The following is a 24,465-nucleotide window of genomic DNA, read 5'->3' as shown; positions in this document are numbered from 1 at the left end:
GTCTCGGGGTCCCGGGTGGCCCGCGGGCCCCTGAAGGCCCCACCTCTCTACGGACGGTCCACCCATCGGATCACTGTGATCTGGATCAGTGCAGGAGGACCCGCTCCAGAGGACGCAGAGGACCGGGATCAACGCGGAGATGAACGGGACCACGGCCGACACCGAGACCCGCTCCGGGTCCGGGTCTGACGAACTCGTCTTCTTCGTTAACGGGAAGAAGGTAGAAAAAAACCTGGTGTTTAAATTAAAAAGAGCAACTTTGAAACATGAAGGTGGACTTTAGTCTGTAGGGTTTACACAACAGTTACTAGTTAATATGTGACACGAGTCTGACAATATATATATGTATACATATATATATATATATATATATATATATATATATATATATATATATATATATATACTTATACTCTGATAGGACAGCTAAAGGTTAAAACAGGAACTTTATGAAAGAAGCGTGAAAACAAGAGACACGCGGAACAGAGAGACTTGTGACTCCGTGAAGAGATTATTAAAGACACGAAGAAGAAAAGATTTTAATAAAAAGTCTAAATGATGAAAACATGAAACAATGAAGTCTTTCTTTTATTCTATATTTATTTTGATTAATTAATTAGAAATAATTAAAAAGAATTCTAAAATATATCACATATGTTTCAGTTTATTGAGTTTATATTATATACAGTGTAATAACTTTAAATCTTAACTTGAAAAGGGAGATTTCTATAAATAAATAAAATGTCATGAAACCGTTAAATCTGTCAATCAACAAATGAATTATTAAATATATTTGATCATATTAAATATATTTGATCATATTTAATATATTTGATCATATTTAAGATGTTTGACTTTGATTCTTTTTGTGCTGCAGATTGTTGAAAGAAACGCAGATCCTGAGACGACTCTGCTGACGTATCTGAGGAGGAAACGTAGGAACACACACACACACACACACACACACACACACACACACACACACACACACACACACACACCTAACCCTAACTATTATCCATATTGGATAACCCGGACCACCCTCTCCACCACCTACTGCAGGGACAGCAGAGCACTTTCTCCAGGTACAGGAGAATGTTCTGTTATAACACTCTACAGTAAATCACCTCTGGACAAATCATCAACCTTCAAATGACTACAACAGCGCTACACGGTTGTTGCTTGTTGTTGGTGATCCTTGCACTACTGTTCAGTTTGTTTAGTTTACCTTGTTGTTAATTTAATACAATTCTTATATTGCACACACACACACACACACACACACACACACACACACACACACACACACACACACACACACACACACACACACACAAAGACAGACCTACACCTGTTTGCAGTCCTGCATTCTCTCTAGTGTCCACCAGGGGGCGACCCCTCTGGTTGTATAGAAGTCTAGTCTAAAATGACTCTACTTCTCTCTTGATTTATTCCCTCAGTAAACATTGTAAACATGAGTTTATGGTCTCAATCTCTAGTTTACAGTCTTCTTCAATACAGCATGATGTTCATTTCATACATTATGCTCCATTTAGAGTCAAACACACCATAAAGCAGGGGATGCTTTAGAGACGGGGCTACACAGTGATTGACAGGTCTCTACCAGAGACGTATAAATATAGTTTGTTGTACTTTTGTTCTTTTTCCTCATTCTGGCCTCATCAGGTTTCCTGTTTCACAACTTCTCAAAACTTTCAGTTCTTGTTTTACATATTTTTATTATCGTCAGTTATTGTTTTCAGCTGATCATTAGTTTTCCAGTTTCAGCTTGAAGGAAAACAAGTCCTTTTGTCACGATCGCTGACACATCTGTTTTTAAATGTTTTATGATGTTATGAGTTTGGTTTATTGTTGTTACCATAAAAGAAGATTGACTGTGAGGTCAGTGACCGTCTCTGAGATCACAATTAGCTGGATCAAAGTCATAAAAACAAAGTGTGAAACAACAAAACTGATGCTTCAGACTACTGCCCCCCTCTGAAGCAGCTCTGGTACCTTCTCAAAGAGTTAACGGTTCCCCCAAGGTTAACATTTAGCTTTTCAGGAATCCTCAAAACCCACAAAAGGACCTCGTTGAGGACTTCCCTTGTGTCCTTGAGGAGGTACCAAAGATCCCTGAGAGGACATATTGAAGAAGCTCGGACCTCCTTAAGGTTGGATGAGTCTTCTTAAAACCTCTTCAAGGAGCAGTTGAACATCAGGTCTCTAGTCAAACACTTCTTGGTGTCCAAGTAGAGACCATAATGAACTGCCCTGGTTCAATCTTGCATTAAATGAGGACACGTCGTCTTTCACCATCATGTATTCATTTACAGGAGAACTGTTTTAGTTTCTTGAGGTCAAAGTGTCTCTAAAAGCGTGACTGGACTGATGATCCGCCTCGTCAATGATTCATAATTTACTGTTGACTCTGTGTGTAGTAGGTTTAACAGGTACCAAACTGGGTTGTGCTGAAGGCGGATGTGGCGCCTGTACCGTCATGCTGTCCAGATACCAAACACACACTCAACAGCTGCTGTATCCTTAAAGCTTGTGTGTGTGTGTGTGTGTGTGTGTGTGTGTGTGTGTGTGTGTGTGTGTGTGTGTGTGTGTGTGTGTGTGTGATGAACCATCCCATCAGCTGCAGTCATGTGCTTCCATCTGACACATTCAGACAAAGTGATTTCACAGCTGATGAATGAACCAAATATGAGCAGCTTGTGAGTCTCTAACTCCGTCCAGTCACTACGCCGTCAACGCCTGTCTCGCCCCGCTCTGCTCCCTACACTTGGTCGCTGTGACGACCGTAGAGGGCATCGGCAGTGTCGCGAGAAAACTACATCCTGTACAGGTAAAACACGACCACATGACCTTATGTTTTACCTCTTTCACTCATGGTAAAGTAAAAACAATAAACTCCAGGTGTCAACGTAGAGACGATAACGACTCCCAGGTGTCCACGTAGAGACGATAACGACTCCCAGGTGTCCACGTAGAGACGATAAAGACTCCCAGGTGTCCACGTAGAAAAGATAAAGACTACCAGGTGTCCACGTAGAAAAGATAACGACTACCAGATGTCCACGTAGAGACAATAACGACGACCGGGTGTCCACGTAGAGACTATAACGACTACCAGGTGTCCACGTAGAAAAGATAACTACTACCAGGTGTCCACGTAGAAAAGATAACGACTCCCAGGTGTCCACGTAGAGACGATAATGACTCCCAGGTGTCCACGTAGAGACGATAACGATTACCAAGTGTACACGTAGAAACGATAACGACTTCCAAATGTCCACGTAGAAACGATAATGACTACCAGGTGTCCACGTAGAAACAATAACGACTACCAGGTGTCCACGTAGAGACAATAACGACTACCAGGTGTCCACGTAGAAAAGATAACGACTCCCAGGTGTCCACGTAGAGACGATAACAACTACCAGGTGTCCACGTAGAGACGATAACGACTCCCAGGTGTCCACGTAGAAACGATAACGACTACCAGGTGTCCACGTAGAGACGATAACAACTACCAGGTGTCCACGTAGAGACGATAACGATTACCAGGTGTCCACGTAGAAACGATAACGACTACCAGGTGTCCACGTAGAGACAATAACGACTACCAGGTGTCCACGTAGAAACGTTAACGACTACCAGGTGTCCACGTAGAAACGATAACGACTACCAGGTGTCCACGTAGAGACGATAATGACTCCCAGGTGTCCACATAGAGACGATAGCGATTACCAGGTGTCCACGTAGAGACGAGAACGACTACCAGGTGTCCACGTAGAGACGAAAACGACTACCAGGTGTCCACGTAGAAAAAATAACGACTCCCAGGTGTCCACGTAGAGACGATAACGATTACCAGGTGTACATGTAGAAACGACAACGACTTCCAGATGTCCAAATAGAAACCATAACGACTTCCTGGTGTCCACGTCGAAACGATGACGACTTCCAGGTGTCCACGTAGAAACGATGACGACTACCAGGTGTCCACGTAGAGACAATAACGACTTCCAGGTGTCCACGTAGAGACGATGACGACTCCCAGGTGTCCACGTAGAGACGATAACGACTCCCAGGTGTCCACGTAGAAAAGATAAAGACTACCAGGTGTACACGTAGAAACGATAACGACTTCCAAATGTCCACGTAGAAACGATAACGACTACCAGGTGTCCACGTAGAAACGATAACGACTACCAGGTGTCCACGTAGAGACGATAACGACTACCACGTGTCCACGTAGAAACGATAACGACTACCAGGTGTCCACGTAGAAACGATAACGACTACCAGGTGTCCACGTAGAAACGATAACGACTACCAGGTGTCCACGTAGAGACGATAACGACTACCAGGTGTCCACGTAGAGACGATAACGACTACCAGGTGTCCACGTAGAAACGATAACGACTACCAGGTGTCCACGTAGAGACGAGAACGACTACCAGGTGTCCACGTAGAGACGATAACGACTACCAGGTGTCCACGTAGAAACGATAACGACTACCAGGTGTCCACGTAGAGACGAGACCGACTACCAGGTGTCCACGTAGATACGAGAACGACTACCAGGTGTCCACGTAGAGACGATAATGACTCCCAGGTGTCCACGTAGAGGCGATAACGATTACCAGGTGTCCACGTAGAGACAAGAACGACTACCAGGTGTCCACGTAGAGACGATAACGACTCCCAAGTGTCCACATAGAGACGAGAACGATTACCAGGTGTACACGTAGAAACGATAACGACTTCCAAATGTTCACATAAAAACGATAACGACTACCAGGTGTCCACGTAGAAACGATAACGACTTCCAGGTGTCCATGTAGAAAAGATAACGACTACCAGATGTCCACGTAGAGACAATAACGACTACCAGGTGTCCACGTAGAAAAGATAACGACTCCCAGGTGTCCACGTAGAGACGATAACGACTCCCAGGTGTCCACGTAGAAAAGATAACGACTACCAGATGTCCACGTAGAGACAATAACGACTACCGGGTGTCCACGTAGAGACTATAACGACTACCAGGTGTCCACGTAGAAAAGATAACTACTACCAGGTGTCCACGTAGAAAAGATAACGACTCCCAGGTGTCCACGTAGAGACGATAATGACTCCCAGGTGTCCACGTAGAGACGATAACGATTACCAAGTGTACACGTAGAAACGATAACGACTTCCAAATGTCCACGTAGAAACGATAATGACTACCAGGTGTCCACGTAGAAACAATAACGACTACCAGGTGTCCACGTAGAGACAATAACGACTACCAGGTGTCCACGTAGAAAAGATAACGACTCCCAGGTGTCCACGTAGAGACGATAACGACTACCAGGTGTCCACGTAGAGACGATAACGACTCCCAGGTGTCCACGTAGAGACGATAACGATTACCAGGTGTACACGTAGAAACGATAACGACTTCCAAATGTCCACGTAGAGACGATAACGACTACCAGGTGTCCACGTAGAGACGATAACGATTACCAGGTGTCCACGTAGAAACGATAACGACTACCAGGTGTCCACGTAGAGACGATAACGACTACCAGGTGTCCACGTAGAAACGTTAACGACTACCAGGTGTCCACGTAGAAACGATAACGACTACCAGGTGTCCACGTAGAGACGATAATGACTCCCAGGTGTCCACATAGAGACGATAGCGATTACCAGGTGTCCACGTAGAGACGAGAACGACTACCAGGTGTCCACGTAGAGACGAAAACGACTACCAGGTGTCCACGTAGAAAAGATAACGACTCCCAGGTGTCCACGTAGAGACGATAACGATTACCAGGTGTACATGTAGAAACGACAACGACTTCCAGATGTCCAAATAGAAACCATAACGACTTCCTGGTGTCCACGTCGAAACGATGACGACTTCCAGGTGTCCACGTAGAAACGATGACGACTATCAGGTGTCCACGTAGAGACGATAACGATTACCAAGTGTACACGTAGAAACGATAACGACTTCCAAATGTCCACGTAGAAACGATAATGACTACCAGGTGTCCACGTAGAAACAATAACGACTACCAGGTGTCCACGTAGAGACAATAACGACTACCAGGTGTCCACGTAGAAAAGATAACGACTCCCAGGTGTCCACGTAGAGACGATAACGACTACCAGGTGTCCACGTAGAGACGATAACGACTCCCAGGTGTCCACGTAGAGACGATAACGATTACCAGGTGTACACGTAGAAACGATAACGACTTCCAAATGTCCACGTAGAGACGATAAGGACTACCAGGTGTCCACGTAGAGACGATAACGATTACCAGGTGTCCACGTAGAAACGATAACGACTACCAGGTGTCCACGTAGAGACGATAACGACTACCAGGTGTCCACGTAGAAACGTTAACGACTACCAGGTGTCCACGTAGAAACGATAACGACTACCAGGTGTCCACGTAGAGACGATAATGACTCCCAGGTGTCCACATAGAGACGATAGCGATTACCAGGTGTCCACGTAGAGACGAGAACGACTACCAGGTGTCCACGTAGAGACGAAAACGACTACCAGGTGTCCACGTAGAAAAGATAACGACTCCCAGGTGTCCACGTAGAAACGATAACGACTACCAGGTGTCCACGTAGAGACGAGAACGACTACCAGGTGTCCACGTAGAGACGATAACGACTACCAGGTGTCCACGTAGAGACGATAACGACTACCAGGTGTCCACGTAGAGACGAGACCGACTACCAGGTGTCCACGTAGAGGCGATAACGATTACCAGGTGTCCACGTAGAGACAAGAACGACTACCAGGTGTCCACGTAGAGACGATAACGACTCCCAAGTGTCCACATAGAGACGAGAACGATTACCAGGTGTACACGTAGAAACGATAACGACTTCCAAATGTCCACATAAAAACGATAACGACTACCAGGTGTCCACGTAGAAACGATAACGACTTCCAGGTGTCCATGTAGAAACAATAACGACTACCAGGTGTCCACGTAGAGACAATAACGACTACCAGGTGTCCACGTAGAAAAGATAACGACTCCCAGGTGTCCACGTAGAGACGATAACGACTACCAGGTGTCCACGTAGAGACGATAACGACTCCCAGGTGTCCACGTAGAGACGATAACGATTACCAGGTGTACACGTAGAAACGATAACGACTTCCAAATGTCCACGTAGAGACGATAACGACGACCAGGTGTCCACGTAGAGACGATAACGATTACCAGGTGTCCACGTAGAAACGATAACGACTACCAGGTGTCCACGTAGAGACGATAACGACTACCAGGTGTCCACGTAGAAACGTTAACGACTACCAGGTGTCCACGTAGAAACGATAACGACTACCAGGTGTCCACGTAGAGACGATAATGACTCCCAGGTGTCCACATAGAGACGATAGCGATTACCAGGTGTCCACGTAGAGACGAGAACGACTACCAGGTGTCCACGTAGAGACGAAAACGACTACCAGGTGTCCACGTAGAAAAGATAACGACTCCCAGGTGTCCACGTAGAGACGATAACGATTACCAAGTGTACACGTAGAAACGATAACGACTTCCAAATGTCCACGTAGAAACGATAATGACTACCAGGTGTCCACGTAGAAACAATAACGACTACCAGGTGTCCACGTAGAGACAATAACGACTACCAGGTGTCCACGTAGAAAAGATAACGACTCCCAGGTGTCCACGTAGAGACGATAACGACTACCAGGTGTCCACGTAGAGACGATAACGACTCCCAGGTGTCCACGTAGAGACGATAACGATTACCAGGTGTACACGTAGAAACGATAACGACTTCCAAATGTCCACGTAGAGACGATAACGACTACCAGGTGTCCACGTAGAGACGATAACGATTACCAGGTGTCCACGTAGAAACGATAACGACTACCAGGTGTCCACGTAGAGACGATAACGACTACCAGGTGTCCACGTAGAAACGTTAACGACTACCAGGTGTCCACGTAGAAACGATAACGACTACCAGGTGTCCACGTAGAGACGATAATGACTCCCAGGTGTCCACATAGAGACGATAGCGATTACCAGGTGTCCACGTAGAGACAAAAACGACTACCAGGTGTCCACGTAGAGACGAAAACGACTACCAGGTGTCCACGTAGAAAAGATTACGACTCCCAGGTGTCCACGTAGAGACGATAACGATTACCAGGTGTACATGTAGAAACGACAACGACTTCCAGATGTCCAAATAGAAACCATAACGACTTCCAGGTGTCCACGTAGAAACGATGACGACTACCAGGTGTCCACGTAGAGACGATAACGACTCCCAGGTGTCCACGTAGAGACGATAACGACTTCCAAATGTCCACGTAGAAACGATAACGACTACCAGGTGTCCACGTAGAAACGATAACGACGACCAGGTGTCCACGTAGAGACGATAACGACTACCACGTGTCCACGTAGAAACGATAACGACTACCAGGTGTCCACGTAGAAACGATAACGACTACCAGGTGTCCACGTAGAGACGAGAACGACTACCAGGTGTCCACGTAGAGACGATAACGACTACCAGGTGTCCACGTAGAAACGATAACGACTACCAGGTGTCCACGTAGAGACGAGACCGACTACCAGGTGTCCACGTAGAGACGAGAACGACTACCAGGTGTCCACGTAGAGACGAGACCGACTACCAGGTGTCCACGTAGAGGCGATAACGATTACCAGGTGTCCACGTAGAGACAAGAACGACTACCAGGTGTCCACGTAGAGACGATAACGACTCCCAAGTGTCCACATAGAGACGAGAACGATTACCAGGTGTACACGTAGAAACGATAACGACTTCCAAATGTCCACATAAAAACGATAACGACTACCAGGTGTCCACGTAGAAACGATAACGACTTCCAGGTGTCCATGTAGAAAAGATAACGACTACCAGATGTCCACGTAGAGACAATAACGACTACCAGGTGTCCACGTAGAAAAGATAACGACTCCCAGGTGTCCACGTAGAGACGATAACGACTACCAGGTGTCCACGTAGAGACGATAACGACTCCCAGGTGTCCACGTAGAAAAGATAACGACTACCAGATGTCCACGTAGAGACAATAACGACTACCGGGTGTCCACGTAGAGACTATAACGACTACCAGGTGTCCACGTAGAGAGTATAACGACTACCAGGTGTCCACGTAGAAAAGATAACTACTACCAGGTGTCCACGTAGAAAAGATAACGACTCCCAGGTGTCCACGTAGAGACGATAATGACTCCCAGGTGTCCACGTAGAGACGATAACGATTACCAAGTGTACACGTAGAAACGATAACGATTTCCAAATGTCCACGTAGAAACGATAATGACTACCAGGTGTCCACGTAGAAACAATAACGACTACCAGGTGTCCACGTAGAGACAATAACGACTACCAGGTGTCCACGTAGAAAAGATAACGACTCCCAGGTGTCCACGTAGAGACGATAACGACTACCAGGTGTCCACGTAGAGACGATAACGACTCCCAGGTGTCCACGTAGAGACGATAACGATTACCAGGTGTACACGTCGAAACGATAACGACTTCCAAATGTCCACGTAGAGACGATAACGACTACCAGGTGTCCACGTAGAGACGATAACGATTACCAGGTGTCCACGTAGAAACGATAACGACTACCAGGTGTCCACGTAGAGACGATAACGACTACCAGGTGTCCACGTAGAAACGTTAACGACTACCAGGTGTCCACGTAGAAACGATAACGACTACCAGGTGTCCACGTAGAGACGATAATGACTCCCAGGTGTCCACATAGAGACGATAGCGATTACCAGGTGTCCACGTAGAGACGAGAACGACTACCAGGTGTCCACGTAGAGACGAAAACGACTACCAGGTGTCCACGTAGAAAAGATAACGACTCCCAGGTGTCCACGTAGAGACGATAACGATTACCAAGTGTACACGTAGAAACGATAACGACTTCCAAATGTCCACGTAGAAACGATAATGACTACCAGGTGTCCACGTAGAAACAATAACGACTACCAGGTGTCCACGTAGAGACAATAACGACTACCAGGTGTCCACGTAGAAAAGATAACGACTCCCAGGTGTCCACGTAGAGACGATAACGACTACCAGGTGTCCACGTAGAGACGATAACGACTCCCAGGTGTCCACGTAGAGACGATAACGATTACCAGGTGTACACGTAGAAACGATAACGACTTCCAAATGTCCACGTAGAGACGATAACGACTACCAGGTGTCCACGTAGAGACGATAACGATTACCAGGTGTCCACGTAGAAACGATAACGACTACCAGGTGTCCACGTAGAGACGATAACGACTACCAGGTGTCCACGTAGAAACGTTAACGACTACCAGGTGTCCACGTAGAAACGATAACGACTACCAGGTGTCCACGTAGAGACGATAATGACTCCCAGGTGTCCACATAGAGATGATAGCGATTACCAGGTGTCCACGTAGAGACAAGAACGACTACCAGGTGTCCACGTAGAGACGAAAACGACTACCAGGTGTCCACGTAGAAAAGATAACGACTCCCAGGTGTCCACGTAGAGACGATAACGATTACCAGGTGTACATGTAGAAACGACAACGACTTCCAGATGTCCAAATAGAAACCATAACGACTTCCTGGTGTCTACGTCGAAACGATGACGACTTCCAGGTGTCCACGTAGAAACGATGACGACTACCAGGTGTCCACGTAGAGACGATGACGACTTCCAGGTGTCCACGTAGAGACGATGACGACTCCCAGGTGTCCACGTAGAGACGATAACGACTCCCAGGTGTCCACGTAGAAAAGATAAAGACTACCAGGTGTACACGTAGAAACGATAACGACTTCCAAATGTCCACGTAGAAACGATAACGACTACCAGGTGTCCACGTAGAAACGATAACGACTACCAGGTGTCCACGTAGAGACGATAACGACTACCACGTGTCCACGTAGAAACGATAACGACTACCAGGTGTCCACGTAGAAACGATAACGACTACCAGGTGTCCACGTAGAGACGATAACGACTACCAGGTGTCCACGTAGAAACGATAACGACTACCAGGTGTCCACGTAGAGACGAGAACGACTACCAGGTGTCCACGTAGAGACGATAACGACTACCAGGTGTCCACGTAGAAACGATAACGACTACCAGGTGTCCACGTAGAGACGAGACCGACTACCAGGTGTCCACGTAGAGACGAGAACGACTACCAGGTGTCCACGTAGAGACGATAATGACTCCCAGGTGTCCACGTAGAGGCGATAACGATTACCAGGTGTCCACGTAGAGACAAGAACGACTACCAGGTGTCCACGTAGAGACGATAACGACTCCCAAGTGTCCACATAGAGACGAGAACGATTACCAGGTGTACACGTAGAAACGATAACGACTTCCAAATGTCCACATAAAAACGATAACGACTACCAGGTGTCCACGTAGAAACGATAACGACTTCCAGGTGTCCATGTAGAGACGATAACGACTACCAGGTGTCCACGTAGAAACGATAACGACTACCAGGTGTCCACGTAGAAACGATAACGACTACCAGGTGTCCACGTAGAAACGATAACGACTACCAGGTGTCCACGTAGAGACGAGAACGACTACCAGGTGTCCACGTAGAGACGATAACGACTACCAGGTGTCCACATAGAAACGATAACGACTACCAGGTGTCCACGTAGAGACGAGACCGACTACCAGGTGTCCACGTAGAGACGAGAACGACTACCAGGTGTCCACGTAGAGACGATAATGACTCCCAGGTGTCCACGTAGAGGCGGTAACGATTACCAGGTGTCCACGTAGAGACAAGAACGACTACCAGGTGTCCACGTAGAGACGATAACGACTCCCAAGTGTCCACATAGAGACGAGAACGATTACCAGGTGTACACGTAGAAACGATAACGACTACCAGGTGTCCACGTAGAAACGATAACGACTTCCAGGTGTCCATGTAGAGACGATAACGACTACCAAGTGTCCACGTAGAAACTATAACAACTACCAGATGTCCACGTAGAGACGATAATGACTCCCAGGTGTCCACGTAGAGACGATAACGATTACCAGGTGTCCAAATAGAAACCATAACGACTTCCTGGTGTCCACGTCGAAACGATGACGACTTCCAGGTGTCCACGTAGAAACGATGACGACTACCAGGTGTCCACGTAGAGACGATAACGACTTCCAGGTGTCCACGTAGAAAAGATAAAGACTACCAGGTGTACACGTAGAAACGATAACGACTTCCAAATGTCCACGTAGAAACGATAACGACTACCAGGTGTCCACGTAGAAACGATAACGACTACCAGGTGTCCACGTAGAGACGATAACGACTACCAGGTGTCCACGTAGAAACGATAACGACTACCAGGTGTCCACGTAGAGACGAGACCGACTACCAGGTGTCCACGTAGAGACGAGAACGACTACCAGGTGTCCACGTAGAGACGATAATGACTCCCAGGTGTCCACGTAGAGGCGATAACGATTACCAGGTGTCCACGTAGAGACAAGAACGACTACCAGGTGTCCACGTAGAGACGATAACGACTCCCAAGTGTCCACATAGAGACGAGAACGATTACCAGGTGTACACGTAGAAACGATAACGACTTCCAAATGTCCACATAAAAACGATAACGACTACCAGGTTTCCACGTAGAAACGATAACGACTTCCAGGTGTCCATGTAGAGACGATAACGACTACCAAGTGTCCACGTAGAAACTATAACAACTACCAGATGTCCACGTAGAGACGATAATGACTCCCAGGTGTCCACGTAGAGACGATAACGATTACCAGGTGTCCACGTAGAGACGAGAACGACTACCAGGTGTCCACGTAGAGACGATAACGACTCCCAGGTGTCCACGTAGAGACGATAACGATTACCAGGTGTACACGTAGAGACGATAACGACTTCCAGACGTCCACGTAGAAACGATAACGACTTCCAGACGTCCACGTAGAAACGATAACGACTTCCAGGTGTCCACGTAGAAACGATAACGACTTCCAGGTGTCCACGTAGAGACGATAACGACTTCCAGATGTCCACGTAGAAACGATAACGACTTCCAGACGTCCACGTAGAAACGATAACGACTTCCAGGTGTCCACGTAGAAACGATAACGACTTTCAGGTGTCCACGTAGAAACGATGACGACTCCCAGGTGTCCATCTAGATATTTTATGACGTCATTATAAATGTGTTTTGATGTTCAGGAGCGAATAGCGAGAGCTCACGGCTCTCAGTGTGGATTCTGTACTCCGGGGATCGTCATGTCCATGTATGCTCTGCTGAGGAACAACCCCACGCCCAAAATGGCCGACGTGGAGGAGGCCTTCCAAGGTAAAGTACCTCAAACAACAAACACTTAAATATGTCAGAACTACGATGACAAAACTAAGAAAACTATATATATTTTTCAGGAAATCTGTGTCGTTGCACCGGATACAGACCGATACTGGAGGGATACAAGACTTTCACTGTGGTGAGACACACACATTCACCTGTAAACACACAATAATACACACACATTCACTTGTAAACACACAAGTTACCTGGTGTGTTTTTCCTTTTAGGAGGGGGGGTGCTGTGGTGGCAGGGGGCGGGACAACGGCTGCTGTATGGCCAATGGGAGCGGAGCTGAGGAAAGCTCAGAAGAAGTTGTTGATGTAAGTCATAACTATTTTCTAAACTGTTTTCAGATCAGCATGTTTCATGTTTCTGGCTGTGATAAACAGTTTTTTGTTCAGGAATCAACGTCTTTATTCAACGCAGCAGACTTCACACCCTTTGACCCGACACAGGAAATCATCTTTCCTCCTGAACTCATGGTAAACAATAAATAAATCATCACTGAACTCATGGTAAACAACAAATAAATTATCACTGAACTCATGGTAAACAATAAATAAATCATCACTGAACTCATTAAAGAAGAGTCTCGTCTTCCGTATAAACCGCAACATCGTCGGCGTAGAGTCGAATACAGTGTTTGGTTTTGATACCGTGTTAGGGATTCAGGTGATCCAGAAACTACAGGAAGTTACAAAGCTTTTTCTTCCTCCCGTCTAGTCTCTCACCAACTGTGAAACGTCAGCCTCGCTGTGTTTCCGCGGCGACAGGGCGACATGGCTGCAGCCCGACAGTCTGGACGAGTTCCTGCATCTGAAATGGAAACATCCGGACGCACGGGTGGTGGTGGGAAACACCGAAGTGGGTCAGTCTGTCTGTCTCTCACTAATCTCTCTCATTAATTTATTCATTCACTCGTTCAGTCATTCACTCACTTCCTGTGTGTGTTTTCAGGTATCGAGGTGAAGTTTAAGAACATGGTGTACCCGGTCATATTGGCTCCGGCCTTCATCCCTGAACTGAACGAAGTGAGACACACTGAGGACGGTGAGGATGGATACTACTAACAATACTATCATTGTTTCTTCAAAGGCCAAAGACCTGGACCCAACTCTAGACCCCGAGCTCTATTTGTGCTGGATTCTTTCCATCACTGACCGTTAGCTTGCTCGGCTAAATGGTCTACAAAGAATGTATTGAACTTTACTTATAATCAGCCGAATGGAAAATGTCTTTCTTCAGGAGTCATACGTTATGATTTATACATCATCTGTTAAATTGAGCAATGGAGCTTTAAAACTATTGGAGTTTCAGAATAATTTGCCTCCTGACCAACGAGCCGTCCCCCGTCCACCTGACTTTGGCACCAGATTGCCAAAGTCATGAGGGTTCAACCTCTGGAGACTCTGAATCTCTCCAGGATTCCCCCGATATTTCTCATTCATCTGACTTTAAGAGTGTGTGTTTTGTTTCGGTGTGTTCAGGCGTGGTGTTCGGTGCAGCATGCACGCTCAGCCACATGGGGGCGGTGCTTAGACAGGAAGTGGAGACTCTTCCTCCTCATCGGACCGAGGTCTTCCTCGCCATTTTGGAACAGCTGCGCTGGTTTGCTGGACTTCAGATACGCAACGTTGCGGTGAGTCAAGAGCTTAAACCAGATGAGTAGTTCAGGGACACTGGGAGAGCAGGGTTTTCCCAGAAGAGGGTGGAGCATTACCAGGAAACAGGCTGGTATTTGTGGGAGCTTCTCCAACTGTTAATCAGTGCCAATGGGTAGTTCAAGGGACCTTGGAGATTAAAGCTTTTTGTGTCAGTATTAAACATGTAAACATCAACGTTGGATGTGACTCATTGTTTTCAGGCCATCGGAGGGAACATCATGACAGCGAGTCCCATCTCAGACCTGAACCCAGTGTTCATGGCAACGGGGTGCAAACTCACGCTGTTTGACAAAGGTCTCACAGACACACACACACACACACACACACACACACACACACACACACAGACAGACACACGCTGGGTTTAAATCCTGTACAACTGTGAATCAGTTTGGTCACGTTTTCTTTACTGACTCCATGTTCGTCAGAAAAGTGACCTTTAATCCAAACTGGTGAGTCACTTGTTCACACAAATGTTTCCAACAACAATCATTTTAATCATGACCATTGACCATCAGATGGGAGCCGTGTGGTGCAGATGGACGACTCTTTCTTCACCGGTTACCGGAGGACAACGGTGCGACCGCAGGAGGTCCTGGTCTCCATAGAGATCCCGTACAGCAAAAAGGTAGAAGCAGCGTCGCCCCCGAAGAAGAAGTCCGTAAACTAGCAACCACGTGGTCACAGTTGCCTCTGACGAACGGTGTTTTTTCATTCCTCTTCAGACTCAGTTCGTCTTCGCCTTCAAACAGTCGCCGCGCCGCGAGGACGACATCAGCATCGTGACCACGGCCATGAGCGTGACCTTCAACCCCGGGACCGATGTGGTGGAGGACCTTAAGCTGAGCTACGGCGGCATGGCAGCCACCACGACGATGGCCACCGAGACAGCAAAGAAGCTGCTGGGAAGGTGACGAGCAATCAGCAACATCATCAACATTATATGTTAACTCTCTGATGTCAGGTGTCCACGTAGAGATGATAACGACTCCCAGGTGTCCACGTAGAAACGATGACGACTCCCAGGTGTCCACGTAGAAACGATAACGACTACCAGGTGTCCACGTAGAGACGATGACGACTCCCAGGTGTCCACGTAGAGACGATGACGACTCCCAGGTGTCCACGTAGAAACGATGACGACTACCAGGTGTCCACGTAGAGACGATGACGACTCCCAGGTGTCCACGTAGAGACGATGACGACTCCCAGGTGTCCACGTAGAGACGATGACGACTACCAGGTGTCCACGTAGAGATGATGACGACTACCAGGTGTCCACGTAGAAACGATAACGACTCCCAGGTGTCCACGTAGAAACGATGACGACTCCCAGGTGTCCACGTAGAGGCGATGACAACTCCCAGGTGTCCACGTAGAGACGATGACGACTCCCAGGTGTCCACGTAGAGACAATGACGACTCCCAGGTGTCCACGTAGAAACGATAACGACTACCAGGTGTCCACGTAGAGATGATGACGACTACCAGGTGTCCACGTAGAAACGATAGCGACTCCCAGGTGTCCACGTAGAAACGATAATGACTCCCAGGTGTCCACGTAGAGATGATGACGACTCCCAGGTGTCCACGTAGAGACGATGACGACTCCCAGGTGTCCACGTAGAGACGATGACGACTACCAGGTGTCCACGTAGAAACGATAAGAGATGATAGAGCAACATCATCAACATTATATCTGTGTGTGTCTTTAACTCTGTGATGTCATCAGGCGGTGGGGGGAGGAGCTTCTGCAGGATGCCTGCTCCTCATTGGCCGAGGAGATGACCCTCGACCCCTCTGTGCCGGGCGGCATGGTGACATACCGGCGAACTTTAACTCTCAGCCTGTTCTACAAGTTCTACCTGACGGTGCTGCAGAAGCTCAGAGACCAGGTCTCAGCATTTAAACCAGAGTCCAGACTTCTATTTAACTTTTAACTCTGACATCCACTGAACTCACTTCCTGTGGTGAACTCGTCAGGGGGTGAAAGCGGAGGAGGTTCAGTCCGACTGTCAGAGCGCCGCAGACCTGTTCCACCCAGAGACCCCGTCCAGTGTGCAGGTCTACCAGGTAACACGGTCTGTCTCCAGTTTTACCAGTTTTAGGGTCCAGGTGAGTGACGTCACATGTCTCCTACAGGCGGTGCCGGAGGGGCGGGGCCAAGACGACGTAGTGGGCCGTCCCATGATGCACCTGTCGGCCCTGAAGCAGGCGACGGGTGAGGCGGTTTACTGCGACGACGTGCCGCTGTACGAGAACGAGCTCTACCTGTCTCTCATCACCAGTAGCAGAGCACATGCCCACATCCTGTAAGACAAACACCTGAACTACACACACACCTGAACCACACGCACACAGCTGAACAACACACACCTGCACTATACACACACCTGAACCACATGCACACACCTGAACAACACACACCTGAACTACACACACACCTGAACTATACACACACCTGAAACGCACACACACACCTGAACAACACACTCACCTAAAGCACACACATACACACACACACACACACACTTCAACCACACACACACACCTGAAACACACGCACACTTCAACCACACACTCACCTGTCCGGTCTGACCAGGCGTGTGTTCCAGCTCCATAGATACCTCAGTAGCAGAGAGTATGCCGGGCGTGGTCTGTTGTGTGTTTGCAGACGACATCCCCGGCAGCAACGCCACCGGACCCGTCCAATACGACGAGACTATCCTCGCCGACCGCCAGGTGTGTATCTGTTTCTCTGACCAATCAGGAGAGTCCCTCAGGTTGATGGACAGATTGATGATGTTTCTTTCTTTTCTGCAGGTGACGTGTGTCGGTCACATCATTGGCGCCGTGGTGGCCGACACTCAGCTTCACGCTCAGAGAGCCGCCAAAGCCGTCAGGATCCAGTATGAAGAGCTGCAGCCCGTCGTCACCATCCAGGTGAGACCAGAAACACCTGGATGGGATGTTTTAATATACATTAACATAAAATAAAACTTTATTGATCCCCTGGGGGAAGCTCACAAGTCACCCAGCAAAAGTTCTTAAAATGAGCTCATCTGGAAACACATCTGTTGTTGGTGTGATTGACAGGAGGCCATTGCTGCCCAGTCCTTCTATCAGCCAATCAGAACCCTCCAGAATGGTGACCTGGAGGCGGGGTTTAAACAGGCCGACCACATCCTGGAGGGTAAGACTGTCTGCATGTGACTTCCTCCTGATTCCAGCTGATCAGGTATCGATTACTGATTGATTATTAATTAATTATCTGACAGGTGAGATGCACATGGGAGGTCAGGAGCATTTCTACCTGGAGACAAACGTCACTCTGGCTGTTCCTCGAGGAGAAGACGGAGAGATGGAGCTCTTTGTTTCTACTCAGTCTGCTTCTAAAACACAGGTAACAATACTTTAAATCACAGGTAACAATACTCTAAACACAGATAACAATACTCTTAAACGAAGGTAACAATACTCTAAAACACAGGTAACAATACCCCTAAAACACAGATAACAATACTCTTAAACAAAGGTAACAATACCCCTAAAACACAGGTAACAGTATTCTAAAACACAGGTAACAATACTCTAAAACACAGGTAACAATACTCCTAAAACACAGGTAACAATACTTTAAATTACAGGTATTAATACTCTAAAACACAGATAATAATACTCTCAAACACAGGTAACAATCCATATATATAAATATATAGAATATATAAATCTTGTTTTCTGTCCATGTCAGTCTCTGGTGGCCAAGGCGTTAGGCGTCCCTGCTAACAGGGTGGTGGTCCGGGTGAAGAGGATGGGTGGAGGCTTCGGGGGGAAGGAGACCCGAACCACCGTGTTGTCCACTGTGGTCGCCGTGGCAGCAAACAAGTAGGTCTGGAAATCATCTTCAGTTACTTAGCTGTTTTTTTGTTGTCTAACTATTTTCTGCTTTCTTTTGTCAGGCTGAAGAGACCCGTGAGGTGTATGTTGGACAGAGACGAGGACATGTTGGTGACAGGAGGAAGACACCCCTTCTATGGGAAATACAAGGTGGGAGAAGCCTCCGGCTGTAGAAGGAGTTTGCTTTGTTCTGATTCTGTAATCATTACTTCTTCTTCTGCTCCAGGTGGGTTTTCTAAACAGCGGGAAGGTCGTGGCTTTGGACGTGTTGTACTACAGCAACGCTGGAAACTCCATGGACCTCTCTCTGTCGGTGAGTATCGTTAACGAACGACGTGCCTCTCTTTGCTGACGACATGCTGATGTATTTCACCCATGTTTGCCTCCGTGTTGAAGGTCATGGAGCGCGCTCTGTTCCACATGGAGAACTCGTACAGCGTGGCCAACGTGCGCGGCCGCGGCTTCCTGTGCCGCACCAACCTGCCGTCCAACACGGCCTTCAGGGGCTTCGGAGGGCCGCAAGGCATGATGGTCGCTGAGAGCTGGATAACCGACGTGGCTCAGAGTCTGGGCCGACCGGCCGATGAGGTACATAGCTGGATGAATCAAGTCAGACGCCATGAGCAGCGTCCAGTCAGTGACTCCGTCTTCCCTGCAGGTGCGCCGGTTGAACCTGTATGTGGAAGGTGAGTCGACACCCTACAACCAGATCCTGAATCAGTTCACCCTTGACCGCTGCTGGGACGAGTGTCTGTCCCGCTCTGGATACCAGCAGCGTCGTGCCGTCGTCGACCTTTACAACAGGTAATCTGAGTTTAGTATTGAGTCCTTCAACAAGTAACACAGTCCAGTTTAAGGTCTCGAGACTTTGTGATGGGTCCTACAACAGCTAACGGTCTCGAGACTTTGTCGAGTTTTATGAAGGTACCAAAATATCCAAGTAAGTTTCTGTTCTTTTCTGTCAGACAGAACCGGTGGACCAAACGAGGCCTTGCCATCGTCCCCACCAAGTTTGGCATCAGCTTCACCGCCCTCTTCCTCAACCAGGTCTGATCCAACGACATCGACTAACAAACCGTTAAAAGAGTGAATGAATGTAGAACATTTGGGTTTCGTGACGTCATGAATTTGCTTTGGTCCATGTTTCTCTGTGCGTCTGCAGGCCGGAGCTCTGGTTCATATCTACACCGACGGCTCGGTGTTGTTGACCCACGGAGGGACGGAGATGGGACAAGGACTCCACACCAAGATGGTCCAGGTATCTGAACTAATCAGACCACTACACGCACTGAACAGTAAAGGGGCCCAATATGAGACCTTGGGGGACTCCAATGTTGTCCTAACAAGCTCTGTCTGTTGGTCCAGGTTGCCAGCAGGGTTCTGGGTATCCCCTGTTCAAAGATCCACATCTCAGAGACCAGCACCAACACGGTCCCCAACACCAGCCCCACCGCTGCCTCCGCATCATCGGACCTCAATGGGGCCGCCGTGCAGAACGCCTGTGAGATCCTCGAGAAACGCCTGGAGCCGTACAAGACCCAGAACCCCAAAGGATCATGGGAAGACTGGGTGAGCAAGAACAGGAGTACTTTATTCTGTTTGTCCACATTATAGTCTGTCAGGAGTAAGTCTCCTCATTATAGTTCTGTGTTCCAGGTGAGAGCAGCATATTTTGACAGAGTCAACCTGAGTGCAAACGGTTTCTACAAGTAAGTCGCAAGTTCAGTAAATCTGTTGATTCTATGAAATTCAGGATGGAGTTTCACTGTTTCTCGTTTCTTATCAGGACTCCAGATCTTGGTTATGACTTTGACTCAAACTCGGGCCGAGCCTTCAACTACTTCACCTACGGAGTGGCCTGTTCAGAGGTGGAGATCGACTGTCTGACCGGAGCTCATAAGGTGTGAACACTGAGACGGACAAAGTATAATATATATATATATATATATATATATAGTTCCGACTGTAAAGGTGTCCCACAAGGATCCACATCAAGCCCCCTGTTATTACCTCTCCAGTATTTTACTTATTACACCTCTATGCTGACGATACCATGTTGTATGTAACCATCTTATTTTTCAAAAAGATGTTCCAAAAACCAGAAGTTCAACATGGGTTTAGTTTTATATCATGTTTGATAAATATGTTTATTTGTGTTGTAGAACCTGAGTAGCACCATAGTGATGGACGTCGGTCACAGCCTCAACCCAGCTATTGACATCGGACAGGTGAGTCGATCAATGCCTTCGTCATTGACCTTTCCTTCCCTTTATTGTAGCGCCTCCTTTAGGTCAAAGTGTCCTCCTCGTGTCTCCTCAGGTGGAGGGGGCGTTCATTCAGGGTCTGGGTCTCTTCACCATGGAGGAGCTTCATTATTCGCCCCAGGGCGTCCTCCTCACTCGGGGTCCCGGTTCTTATAAGATCCCGGCTTTTGGTGACATCCCCACACGGCTCACCGTCTCGCTGCTCCGGGATGCACCGAACGATAAGGCCATCTTCTCCTCCAAGGTCCCGACCCCGAACACTCCTCAGAACTGTTGAAACAGAACCACGACAGACATTTTAATTCATATTTCTTCTCTCCAGGCTGTCGGTGAGCCTCCTCTCTTTCTGGCCGCGGCAAATTTCTACGCCATCAAAGACGCCATCACCGCTGCCCGGGGGGAGTCGGGCATCAGTGGTCCCTTCAGGCTGGACAGCCCCGCCTCCACCGAGAGGATCCGCAACGCCTGCAGCGACAGATTCACCAAACTGGTAGGAAAAGATCTCACTGGTATTTAGAGGTGCTACTATGGGAGAATTGAGCACAGATGCTGGGAGTCTAAAATATCTGAATGTACTGGAACCAAGAGGCCGAAAACTCAAGTTAACATACCAACTGTTATTCTTTTTTTCAGTGTCCTCCTGCAGAGCCTGGGACCTTCAGTCCCTGGTCTGTACAAGTCTAGGACCAGATACACAGGAAACCATCACTGATGGGGAACCACTAAAGTACCGAAGCACAATCATTAAATGTCACTGATCAGGACTTGATTAACAGTTGATGATGTTGGTAAAGATGCTAGTGTTTAATACGTTTAAACTTTAATTAACACTGTTAGCTGTCAGGCAGCATATTATCTTCCATAAAGGACACACAGTTATTTCAGATGAGCTCAGCTAATAGTAATCATTAGATGTATAAGAAGTGTTCACACTGATTGGTTTTCACATCAAAATTAAGTATGATGCGAGTCAGATTTGGATTAATGATCACTGTACAATGTTCGATAGAATTATTGCACTGTATGAATGAAAAAAATAAAGCACATTTTGCTATATGTTTATTCATATGACAGTTAGTAAAGCTGATTAAAGCTAAATATAAACTCTCTTTAAAACAACAGGGGTGGGAACAAAGGACAGTAGTGAGAACAAAGGACACTCGTGAGAACATAGGACGCTGGTGGGAACACGGGACGCTAGTGGGAACACTGGACGCTAGTGGGAACACAGGACGCTAGTGGGAAGCTAGTGGGAACACTGGACGCTAGTAGGACGCTAGTGGGAACACGGAATGCTAGTGTGGTGGAAAATGAATTTACCTGCTGTTGAGTCTTTTTAAGCTGAAACATAGAATATCGTCAAACAGAACTTTAAAAGTATTTATTCTTGCAAGAAGAGGCCCAGTTAGACAGAGCCACAAAGAGTCTGTAGAAGTGTGCACTACAGAGTTAAAGTCACACAGTTCCAAAGAGAGTGATCAAGGGTGGGGGGGGGGGGGGGGGGGGGTGTACTGGAACATCCTGTTTCAGGCCGTGCAGTTAAAGAAGTAAAAGAAGTGCTTTATCTGTGTAACAACAGGCACACAGACATATACGTTTTATCATGTGAATATACAATAAGTACTTGTTATCCAACAGAAGAAGAGGATCTGTGTGCAGTCAGCTGCATGGATCACAAGTCTCACAATGCAAGCTTATGATAGCTTGTTGGAAAACAAGTTTTAAAACAGTTTACCGATAAGAATATAAAATAATTAATATTTAAATACTGCTAACATTAGCTAACCCCTGCTGATGAATTATCTTGGTTGTTTTCAACATTTTGTCGTCGTTATTTTGTCTATGACGATCAACACTAACTGATTATTGATTATTGATAACTGATTATTACCAGACAATGAAAACTGAGCATTTTAATGGGGTGTTTGTGTTGGAGATCTTGTATCCGCGCTTGTTGAATAAAAGGTTTAATCAGCCACACATGACGATGTAAGTGTTGTAGGATTTGGACAAACTTTATTAGCATCGTCCTAACAGAGAACAGAACAGGAAGTGTTATTTCAGTCGTCGTCTTTTCCCGTCTTGTCGATGATCTTCCTCATCCACCTGGTCATCCTGAACACGTGAGTGTAGAAACCGTACTTTCCGTCTCGGTCGCAGCCTTCACCCCACGACACGATGCCCATCTGGTACCAGCGGTCCTCAGCCGGGTACTGATCACACAGAACAAGTCCTCTTAAATCTTGTAAACTATTAATATACTGAATGCTTAAACATAAGATGATGCTCACCTTCATCACAAACGGTCCACCACTGTCTCCCTCACAGGCGTCTCCACGTTTGGCGTCCTCTTGATGGTGACCTGCGACACAAACGGTCTTCAGCTAAATGCTAACATGCTAATTGGATGTCGTGCGATCCATCCGATCGCTGTTGAGTTATTTCGGCTTGAAGCAACACGTTGGACCAACAATCATCAAGAGAATAAACGTAGAAATAGAAACATACCAGCACAGAACATGTTGTCGGTGACCTTGACCGACGTGGAGCTGCGGCAGATGTCGTGGTCTACAATCGGCAGGTGGATTTGCTGGAGCACTTTGGGTAGGTTTCTTGCCGAGGGGCTCCAGGTTTCCTTCAGGTTCCCCCAACCAGTGACTCGACCTTTGTAGCCTTCGGTCATGAGACTGTTGGAGGAAACACAAGATGATTCTAGGAAGTCTAAACACGGAGGTTTTCGACGGTTGGGTTGGTTCTGTGCTGGTCTTACTTCACGGCCACCTTCCTGGTGGGAAGACAGATCGGGTGGATCGCGTTGCTGAAGACCACCGGACGTCTCAGGTGCAGCAGGGCGATGTCCCGGTTCAGGTTCTCCTTCCAGTTGTACCTCGGGTGGACGATGATTTCGCTGATGGCCACGATCTTCTCGATGCCGCGCTCGAACCTGGAACATAGTCCCGGTGAGTATTCTCTCGTTCTAACATTCGTTCATATCTGCAGACGGGAGGTCTTACGTGGCTCGGTTGTGTTTCCCCAGTCGAACCAGGATGTCGTCGGCGGTGAAGTTCTTGTTCCAGGGCGGGTAGAGGATGCAGTGAGCGGCAGTGAGGATCCATTGGTCGCTGATCAGACTGGCTCCACACAGCAGCTCCTGGGGGCTCCTCTTGTACAGCATTACC

The 24,465-nt window shown here is 47.5% G+C and overlaps 2 protein-coding genes across 4 annotated transcripts in view; one reads left to right on the top strand and one right to left on the bottom strand.

The window, feature by feature from the left end:
* xdh (xanthine dehydrogenase) lies at positions 1-22,342 on the top strand. Of its 3 annotated transcripts, XM_068730568.1 has the most exons (35): positions 1-220; positions 878-935; positions 2,442-2,538; positions 2,743-2,851; positions 13,329-13,455; positions 13,536-13,597; positions 13,689-13,781; positions 13,863-13,943; positions 14,185-14,329; positions 14,419-14,511; positions 14,949-15,100; positions 15,326-15,419; positions 15,644-15,753; positions 15,851-16,035; positions 16,858-17,020; positions 17,109-17,198; positions 17,268-17,437; positions 17,741-17,867; positions 17,949-18,068; positions 18,222-18,318; positions 18,404-18,528; positions 18,877-19,010; positions 19,085-19,172; positions 19,249-19,335; positions 19,419-19,610; positions 19,681-19,826; positions 19,988-20,069; positions 20,185-20,280; positions 20,388-20,591; positions 20,679-20,731; positions 20,809-20,923; positions 21,185-21,250; positions 21,342-21,530; positions 21,609-21,776; positions 21,920-22,342. In XM_068730568.1, the coding sequence occupies exons 1-35, from the start codon at positions 140-142 to the stop codon at positions 21,968-21,970; spliced, it is 4,050 nt and encodes a 1,349-aa protein (XP_068586669.1). In that variant the 5' UTR covers positions 1-139; the 3' UTR covers positions 21,971-22,342. The 3 variants fall into 3 exon arrangements, with proteins under 3 accessions (XP_068586669.1, XP_068586660.1, XP_068586652.1); XM_068730559.1 differs by having other exon boundaries at positions 2,445-2,538; positions 17,741-18,068; XM_068730551.1 differs by having other exon boundaries at positions 17,741-18,068.
* A 938-nt stretch (positions 22,343-23,280) lies between these two features.
* The window catches only part of f2 (coagulation factor II (thrombin)), a 6,038-nt gene continuing 4,853 nt past the window's right edge, over positions 23,281-24,465 (bottom strand). Inside the window, exons 11-15 of the mRNA XM_068730516.1 lie at positions 24,301-24,465; positions 24,057-24,230; positions 23,795-23,973; positions 23,578-23,648; positions 23,281-23,499 (exon numbers count right to left, since the gene is read on the bottom strand). The exon at positions 24,301-24,465 is cut by the window's right edge and continues 3 nt beyond it. Coding sequence (XP_068586617.1) covers positions 23,347-23,499; positions 23,578-23,648; positions 23,795-23,973; positions 24,057-24,230; positions 24,301-24,465 — 742 coding nt within the window. The 3' untranslated portion in view covers positions 23,281-23,346. The remainder of the gene's footprint in view (positions 23,500-23,577; positions 23,649-23,794; positions 23,974-24,056; positions 24,231-24,300) is intronic.

The sequence above is a fragment of the Cebidichthys violaceus genome, unplaced genomic scaffold, assembly GCF_023349555.1.
Source record: "Cebidichthys violaceus isolate CVI_PGR_0920_01 unplaced genomic scaffold, fCebVio1.0.p SCAF_103, whole genome shotgun sequence".
NCBI classification, from domain to species: Eukaryota; Metazoa; Chordata; class Actinopteri; order Perciformes; family Stichaeidae; genus Cebidichthys; species Cebidichthys violaceus.
Note: the sequence above shows the minus strand (reverse complement) of the source record. Positions and strands in the feature narration are given on the sequence as shown.

What these genes read in the sequence shown, in the direction of transcription:
- xdh (XM_068730551.1), top strand. Translation starts at nt 140, where the DNA reads ATGAACGGGACCACGGCCGACACCGAGACCCGCTCCGGGTCCGGGTCT. An exon ending in GACGTATCTGAGGAGGAAAC is followed by an intron (nt 936 to 2,441) that starts GTAGGAACACAC and finishes CTCTGTGTGTAG; the next exon opens with TAGGTTTAACAGGTACCAAA. An exon ending in GTCGTCGACCTTTACAACAG is followed by an intron (nt 19,827 to 19,987) that starts GTAATCTGAGTT and finishes CTTTTCTGTCAG; the next exon opens with ACAGAACCGGTGGACCAAAC.